Source organism: Anarrhichthys ocellatus, unplaced genomic scaffold (assembly GCF_004355925.1).
Source record: "Anarrhichthys ocellatus isolate YVR2014 unplaced genomic scaffold, GSC_Weel_1.0 scaffold39, whole genome shotgun sequence".
NCBI lineage: Eukaryota > Metazoa > Chordata > Actinopteri > Perciformes > Anarhichadidae > Anarrhichthys > Anarrhichthys ocellatus.
The window spans coordinates 2202580-2211958 of record NW_022280069.1 but is presented as its reverse complement, the minus strand read 5'-3'; the positions used below and the strand labels follow the sequence as shown (position 1 = coordinate 2211958).

Below are 9379 nucleotides of genomic sequence, written 5' to 3'. Positions count from 1 at the left end.
ATATATATATATATATATATATATATATATATATATATATATATATATTTGCTGTGCCCTGTAATCACAACTATCAAAACGTGTCCAGTTTATTTCGTTCTACATCCCAACTATAGTCTCTTTGTTAAAATGTTATGCTTAATGCACCATTTAAAGAAAGTACCAAATATATATTGTTTTAAAGAGTTTTTTAAAAGAGAAAGTCATGATTTACTTTTCCACGATCTAGAGAGTTTCTCCTCCACGCGGTCCAAGAATGCGCTGTACGCTCCTCTTCTTCGTCCATGTCTCTGTGAAACAGACATTCAATGTTCTTATTAATATAGTTATGTATAATATCACCTGTTGTAAATTATAGATATCACCCTTTCTGTTGGACTAAATAATGTAAAACACAACAGGTAGCTTCAGTCAAGCGATGTAAAATAAACAAGATGTGTTTCTCCATTAAGTATTAGAAACCACATGGTCTGTTGGAGTTAACATATAGATTTGAGTTTTTCTAGTAGATAAACTTATGCATGTTGATATTATGAACTTCCTGCATAGTTTAAAAGCATTATACTTTGATGATGAAAGAAGTAGAAGTAGCAATACCACATTATCAAAGTACTCCACTACAAGTAAAAGTCCGACATTCAAAATTGTACTGAAGTAAAAGTATATTAGCAACATAATGTACTTCAGGTTTCAAAAGTAAAAGTACTGATTGTTATTGGATCATTATTGTAGATCAATATGTAAGCAGTGCTTTACTGTTGGTCGAAGTGGAGCTATCCTCAACTACTTAAACTTCATAGTGAGGTTGTGAGTTTAGTCCATAACAATGCATCAAATTTAATAACACATCATGTGTTTAATATGAAAAATCTTAATCTGAAAGTAAATATATCTGTCAGATAAATGTAGTGTAGTGAAAACTACAATATCTCCCTCTAAAATGGAGTGATCACATTAAATAAAGTCCTTTAAGTCAGGATTTCTACAATCTGCATGATGATTAAGTGATTGTAGTTTGAGTCTGACCCCTTTGAAAAAATAGAAGTGGTTCTTCATGTAGATATGAAGCCTAACACCACTGACCGTATATGAGGCTGATTTTGGAGGCCAGAGCAGCTGAGGGAGAACGAGCTCTGCATCCCATCTGGGCTCTGCAGGTCTATACGTGTCCATCCCGGTCTTGGTATCCCGTGAACTTGAGTTTGACCCGGATCTGGGGGTCCAGACTGGAAGAAAAGACAATATATTCATCCAGTTAGTCATTTGTCCCATTTTACAATGGTGTTTTAAAATGTAAATGAAAAAGGCGAGAAAAAAAAGATGAAGTTAATTCACTTACTTTTGTCCAAGTGTTTTAATTTTAAATTCAGGTTACCAGGATCTCTCTCATATGTAGTAACTATGTCTGGAAGGTCCTCATTGAGCTGGAATCAGTGATAAATAATCAAGAAGGTAAATGTTTTACTGTTGTGTTTATCGCCATCTTGTGGTCAAATCAAATTTTACAATCACAGAGATGTTTGGTGTTCACCATACACAGGACAAATATACAGAAGAAGGTATGAAGCGTACTTGCAGACACGTACCGGTCTGAAGTCATGTGGTTTGGGGTTCTTGTAAGGCCCACAAAGGTACTTCCCACTCTTGACAAACATGAGCTCAGATTCCAGAGCACCGGGAGGCCTGTATGATGTGATGAACTTTGGAGATTCTTCCCTCCGGTGACTCTCGTGTACAACATTGGGTAGAAATATTCCGGTCGTCTTCTTCGTTTCACTGAGGCGAGGCACATCTAGATTTGAATGCGTCTTTCTTTCTTTCCTCTGAGGATCTGACAGAGATCTGTACAGTTTAAGAGAGAAATCCGGGGGCTTGATGCTCCACACGTCGCTGTGGCTCTCCGTCTCGGGCAGAGTGAACCATTTGCTTCTTGCAAAAGAGAGATGCTGACTTGCAGAGAATTTGATTTTGTCTTCAAAGCAGACTCTGGACAGCGGATGCAACAAACTGTCTGGAAACATTTTAGCGATATCTCCTGATCTATAAGTTTAAATCCATAAAGTTTGATCTTGTATTTGTTGGTCTGTCAGGAACACAGTGGGGAGAAAGTACAGCAGACAGTGGCACAACTGCTGATTACAGACACAACACGTAAAAAGTGCTGCTTGGTAACGAGCGCCTTTATTCTTCTTCACAAAAAGAATGAAGTGGGCTGAGCTCAGTGGGACACTCAACAAAAACAGCAACTTAGCAACTGTGCAAACAAAGTACCCTCTGAATAGAAGACATCTTTGTGATGTACCAATCTCGTTTAGAGACACACGGTTGCAGGTGGCTGGCCTTTCTGAGTGGCTTCTTGAGCTTTCCTAGGCCCTCTGCTCGTTCCAGTGAAGCAGCTGTTGTTCTTGGAAGGTCTGCAGACGCTTCTGAATTTCAAAACTCCAGTCGATATTAATTTACAGATGCAGCAGATTATGTGTATTTATAATCTTTCTGTCTTGAAGAAAGAAATCCTTCCATTTAGAGACTCTTAAATCAGAGAGACGTTGTGATGTGCCATAACTTTGTTGACGTTTATATTGTAGAGAGAAATCCTCACTTTCCCAGTGAGTTGGAGAACTACAGTGGCCCTCAAGTGGGGAAAATCCTAAAGATACCTAATCCATAGGATTTCATTAGCATTAGGAGCCACTCTTATCAATATTAGGTTATTTTCATGACTAAATAATTGCTCTAAAAGACATATATATATAATTTTTTTAAACAAAGAAATTCAGAACAGGATTAGATGTTATCTATAACTTAAATATAACTAAATGTTGTTTCTAGACCAGCAACAGTAATGATTTCAACAGCAAAGTTAGTATATAAAGTTATTAATATCTCACTGGAAACAAATCGAAAATGTCCATGAATTAATAACATTCCTAAGTGAAGTTTATAAATGATAATAAAGAATGAAGAACACAGACATCAGATAGTATAAGTCAACAAACAGCTTCTATTTAATCTCCAACGAAGCCTCACCGCCTCTGCTGTATATGTGGAATTAGTTCTGTGTGTGTGTGTGTGTGCTCTTGTCTATGCTTTAATAAATGCTACAATTTCATTGGCTGTCACTAAAGGCGACCGGCCCCTAGTGGTAATATTCTTTGAAACTGATGTCTTTCAAATGTGTTGTTTTTAGACTAAAACAACATGTGAGCTTCACATGCAGTACCTGTCAAGGTTAGCTAAGTTAACTCAAAGGTAATTTTAACCCCAACGGATCTCTAAGAAACATTTACAAGATGGACTTAAGCGGACTCAGAATTTCTAAGAACTTCTAAGGACTTACAAGTCAACTTTTTTTCTCTGGTAAGTACTTTTGATGCAAAATAGACACCATAGATATTGGGTCATGTCATTTTTTTTTGCAATAATCGCTTGTGCTTAAACCTAAGAGTACTAACCTGGATCCTTTGGTCTTTTTCATGCCAGTTAAGGCTAACGTTAGCTAAGCCTCTACATTAGCCAGCTAACATCTAACGTTACAGTTAATTTAACGTTACTAGCTGAGACATTTGTACAAAAAGTACATGTGAATACAACCCAAACATTGCAAGAATCATGCTAGTAATTTAAGTTCAGCTTCAGCAAATATAACTTTTAACGTTACCTAACGTTAACTGCTTCAAGTGCTAACTCACGTTTAACTAACTAGCTAACCTAGCTAACTAAGCTAGCTAGAAACGATCCTCTAGCATCAGTGTCAGGTTACAGAATGAAGGTAAATATTAAACATTGTCTAGAGTTTTAATGAGCTATAATGAACCAATTCATTTGACCAGCTATGTTAATATCTAGCTTACTTTAATTTTAATTAGCATGGAAAAGTAGTAGGCTTATTTCACTGGATACTCACTAAAAAACATCAATAATCTGGACAAAATATTATTTTTTAAATGATGTTTAGAGAGTCCATGATCAGAAATACGTCCATAGCAACACTGGTGGTTATTCATAATAACGTGTAATAATATTATACAAACACCTTTCAGCTGTTTACTGTCAAATATGTATTAGACATTCTAACGTCTTAATGTTTAAATGTTTTAATATTTAGTTTTTAGATGCTAAGCTAATGAAGAAGGACGTTGAATGCAAAACATCGTGATGCCTTTTATGAAAAGGATGAACCGTTTGAAAAGAGCCTTTCAAGGGCACCTTGGTCGCATGTTTACTTCCGGTCAGCTGACTCATTTGCATACAGGGCAACGCGAGATGAACTGGGACACATTTGGAATGTTTACGTCTACAATGGTCGACACAACCGGAAATGCTAAAACATTAATATGTGACAGCTGTTATGTGTGATATGTGCAATGCATGAACTGTTTTTCTTCACTTTAGCCCATTCCTCTGTTCACCTCTCTCTTTTCCGACCTCCCTCCAGAGTAACTCTGCTGTAAATCAATCATGGCTGAAGTGCCACTCATCACACCAGCCGGCGACTCCACAGAGCTGCCGTACCCGGCTCTGGCCCCGGAGGTCTTGGGCCGGTTCAAACAGACCACGAGACCCCGTAACTGGTGTCTGAAAGTGGCCTGTAGCCCATATCCTTTCTTACTGCTGCAAGTTGAACCTGTGGCTGACACCTGGCATGCCCAAATATGTTTAAGAATAATACAAACGTGACTATGCCTGAGTAGATATACTAATATGTATATTTCAGAGTAAAGGCTACACTGCCGCTATTACCACATTGTAACATCGTTTAAACTAGCCATCATTAGTCCCATTAGGTCTTTCTAGTATGTGATCAGCGGTCCTCTGTTGTTGATACGTTTTATGAATGAATGAACATGAGTTGTGACTTTAACCTCGTCCTCCACGTGGTTGGAGTATGTGTCCATACTGGTGAGCCTCGTCAACTGCATGATTCTGCCCGTGTCTGGTCACGAGAGGAGCTACCAACTAGCGGTTAGAGTGACACCGGCACTCTTTTAAGTTTAGACACAATTAAAAAGTCTCCTTTCTCTCCGTGAAAACACACGCCACATACTTTAGTCTACCAAAATCATAACAGGCTAATGACAACCTAAAACGCTTATTTTATATACAATACATCCAAGACGTCCCTCTGTATTTATGAGTAAACACAACAGTGCTCTTGCCACTTATGTTAGCATTAGCATTGTTGTTTCTGCTTTGTTTAACGGTTATTTTTTCTTTTATTATGTATTGCCAGATTGTGGATACCTTTGTCATGGCATTTTTTATCGTGGAAATGCTCATCAAGATGTTGGCCAAGGGAGGCTTTGGCTATGAAGGGAGTTACCTCAGCAACCGCTGGAACAAGTTGGACCTGTTCATCAACTCAGCAGAGTGAGTGTCCCACAATGCCTTTCACTCATGCCGGAAAAATCACTCTTTCTTCTCCTTCGTCTGTTGATAAACAACATCAGTCACCTTAGGAGAACACATCAGCTCTTGGCTTATTGATGAGCAGATTGGTTTCATATTCAGTATTAGAATGCGTGTACATTTTTATTTTTTGCATATGAAAACAGAAAATATAACTTCTGTCGCTGTCCCTTCAGGTTGTCTTACTACTTTCTGGAGTCCCTCAGCCTCGACGTGACAGTCCTTGGTGTGCTCGGGACGTTGCGACTGTTTGGCCGAGTAGCAAGTAAGTCGGCGTTTCAATTTGCCGTGGTCCTCGAAACCTTGTCGTTTCGCCCAGTGTTTCCAAACATACCCACAGTAATTATGTAGCGGTGTTAACGTGGTGGAACATTTCAAGCTTTTAATGTGACTATGGGTGTAGATCGATGTGATAAAGCAGTCTGCTTCCTTCCAATTTTCTATTTTCATTATATTTGAGAAACAACAGTCATTGGCTGTGTGAAAACTGTACTTTGAGGACTACCTTTGGATTCAAACAGGCATTATTACTCCAGCAAAAACATGGAGATAGATGATAAATGTAAACCTAGTATAACATGTCCTCTATCTGGCAAGAACAATGGATGTAAACACTGAAATACCAAAAGATAGTAATACCTCTGCTGTCGAATGCAATTCAAAACAACAATGCTGAAACATACTTTTAATACAAGCCGCTTAGATTATTGCAGCTTTCTTTTTACTGGTTCGTCTAAAGAATCTTTAAGAACATAAATTACAGTTAATTCAGAAGGATTAAGAAGGTCAACGATCTATCTTTAAACTTGAGTGCACATGAATTGAATTTGTCTTGTGTGTGACACAGTTTTAGTCAAAAATAACGACTGACGGCATCTTTTCGTCTTCATCTGTGCAGAAATGCGTGACGGGCGGACACTAATCTTGGACAACTTCACGAGGCCAGATCTCTTACTCCATCTCTTACTCCATCTCTTACTCGATTTCATCGTCACGGTGATGGAAATCCAGGGTGTTGCTTGGATTGTTCTTCAAATCGCTGTTTTTGTCTATCTGACAATTAACAATTCTATAAATTTCGTGTGATTTGTATCAGTTTGTCTTGGTTTTAACGTCACTTACTTTCATTAATCCAGTATAATCCAGTATGCAGAACTTTGGGCAACCGTTGTTGTATTTTAAAATGTGTTGTACACATTTTGATTGATTGAAATAATCTGCCCATTATTCTCTTGATTTCTTGATTATAGTTTGGTCTATAAATTGTCAAATAATTGTTGTTCAAATAACTTGTCTTGGCTGACCAGTAACCAAAATATATAGTATAATATATATATATATATATATATATATATATATATATATATATATATATAGAAATATAGTAAATACCGTGATATAAAAAAGCTTTTCCTCTTTTAATGTGTAAATGCTGAGCAAGACACTAACTCACATGTCTGTCGATGAGAGCATCAAATAATAATAATTCTCAAGAGACTTAAAACATAATTAATACATTACTTAATAATACATTTCACAACAAACCCTGCATCTTGTTTTTAGAACATTATGTTTTGATGTGTCTCCACATTTCTCAATTATTTACTCCATTAATCCATGTGTCACTAACATGACCCGCTGTATGTAAATTATTCTTTTCTCAACTCTACAAACTGTCATTCTTTTCTCAAACCAGAAAGCATGTAACGTGTGCTTAAGTCCACACTACATGACCAAGTACGAAAAACAATGTTAACAAAACATTTTCCACCAGCCGCCACTGGTTGGAAGGTATTTCCCACCACTGTGTAACAGAAGAACCTGTGAATGAATGTGTAATGTCACGTTACTTCCACTAGATGGCAGCATATCATTCAGGCAGTGGCAGAGAAAAGTACTCATTTTACAGGAGCAGACTTTACTTTTGTTTCCTTTTCTATAATATAGTTATAAAGTTCAGACTGAGGCAGAGACGGTAAAATACGACAAAGAGAGTAATTCTCAGTGCATGGTGAGAGGTGAACAGCCTCCTAAACTCAGAGTACTTCACCAGCAGAATCCTCACAGTATCTACAGTCTCCAGCAGCAGCCCTGTTCTTGGCATGCAGAGATGATGCTTATTCCAGATTCATGGAACAGAACTCTGTTTAATGTCTATAATCGCTACATATTGTCGGATATTTTTACTGACTAGACCTCGAAGAAAAGTCAGTGAATGAGTCTGGAGAGGAGCTTAGCTTGTATTAAAACATTTGACCTCACAAGTGGCCAAATATCTATATATACAACAACAGTATCTATTCTCCTTTCCGTCTTTATCTTAAGATGGTGCGTTGTTGAATCAACCTTTCTTTCTATGCTGGATTTAATATATGTTAGACGTGCATCTTCTTAGAATGTCTCCGGATGCTGTTTATGACCCATCATAGGGATTTAGAACTAGTCATCCCTTCATCAGAACGCTGTCTTTTCTATTTTTGTGCCTTTGCGCCGTCGACAGATTCGAAAACACAAAAACGTGAACGATCTTATCTAGAGACAGTGTGTGGTTTGTCCTTTCTGGGCTACTGTAGAAACATGGCGGCCGGCTCTGAGAAGGGGACCCGCTCCGTATGGAGATATAAAGGGCTCAATCTAAAGAGATTCTTATTTGCAGGTGATTGTGCACTAAAGCCTTCATGCTCATTGATAGTATCATACATTTCTTCCAATAGAACCCCCTTAATGCTACACACTGTACCTGTAACTCCAGCATTGATGTGTTTCATCAAAGTACAGTCATATCATTTAGTTAGCAAAGCTTGGTCTCTCTCGGTCACTGTATTGTTATAAGTCATTATAGTCACCTCAGAGGCCATAGCTGTGATTTACCAGAAGCAGGCAGTGAGCAGAGGAGCTCCCCCTACTCAAACACTGATCTGAATGCAGCAGAGTTTGTCCAGACAGTCGTTGCAGCAGTCGCTTTGTTTGCACCGACTCGGGACAGCTGACAGGAGGGGTCAAAGGCAACAAGAAACCCGAGCCGGGACCTCACAGGAGCCGACCTCGTCGCCCCTCTTAAAACCAGGAGCTGTCACCTTCAGAGGCTTCTCCTTAAAACTTCTGGCCGCTCGGCTCTGTATCCGGAAAAAAAACCTCCTTCCATTGCATCCAGTGACATTGACAGCCACTGTGCAGTCGGTGGCTCGGCTGAAGCGATTACAGGAGCCCCTCGATGTGTCTCCCTCCATCTGTTTTTACTGTTGTTTGAAATTCGGTGTCTGCCATCGCATCACATCTGAAGCTCTTCCTGCCCTTCTCTTCTTTGCTTTCATGTCGGCTCAGACAGAGCAGAAGTAATGAAATGTCATAAATCAGGAAATGTATAATTTTATGATGAAGTGACAGTTTTTTTTACTTTTACTGTGGACCTTTTCTCTTAACTTTATCCACCTCAGCTTCCATAACGAAATGGATTCCCTGTTTCCAGAACAAGAAAATAGTCACAAAACCTGAAACGCATCAATGTAAACTTCATGAAAAGACAATAGTACAAGTCTTCATTCAGTGCAGTGACATTTAAAGTTGAAATGTAGCCTACTCAAATACTGTCCTTAAGTACAAATTAAGTACAAATACAAATTTCCCCCTGGGGATGAATAAAGTATATATCCATTTATCTATCTAAGTATACTTTTGAGGTACTTGTATTTCCATTTAATGTAACTTCATACTTCTAGTCCACTACATCTCAGAGGGAAGGGGGGGAGCAGAAATAGCTTGTGTCATGACCCAGCTGCTCTGAGGTCACGCTTGTCCTCTACAGTAACTAAACACAAAGCAGTACCTCCTCCAGCAAAACAAACACACTCAGCAGTTCTCACAGGTCATCTGTGGAAAGTACAATTAGGTATTCATCTGTACTGAAGTACTGCAAAGTTCTGAGGCACTTTTACTACTTGGGTATAGAGCGCTGCAGGAATGAGCCCTTAAA

General features: G+C 38.5%; 1 protein-coding gene across 1 annotated transcript; it reads right to left on the bottom strand.

Annotated features, from left to right (window-relative positions):
* Positions 1–203: 203 nt before the first annotated feature.
* On the bottom strand, positions 204–2021 carry cunh7orf78 (chromosome unknown C7orf78 homolog). Its single transcript, XM_031867354.1, has 4 exons — positions 1587–2021; positions 1340–1424; positions 1084–1226; positions 204–290 (listed from the first exon to the last, which is right to left on the bottom strand). The coding sequence occupies exons 1-4, from the start codon at positions 2019–2021 to the stop codon at positions 204–206; spliced, it is 750 nt and encodes a 249-aa protein (XP_031723214.1).
* Between the last annotated feature and the right edge of the window lie 7358 nt (positions 2022–9379).

Coding starts and splice junctions, on each gene's coding strand:
- cunh7orf78 (XM_031867354.1), bottom strand. CDS start 2,021: ATGTTTCCAGACAGTTTGTTGCATCCGCTGTCCAGAGTCTGCTTTGAA. Junction 1,425..1,586: donor AACCACATGACTTCAGACCG/GTACGTGTCTGC, acceptor CACTGATTCCAG/CTCAATGAGGACCTTCCAGA. Junction 1,227..1,339: donor ATTAAAACACTTGGACAAAA/GTAAGTGAATTA, acceptor CTTTTCTTCCAG/TCTGGACCCCCAGATCCGGG.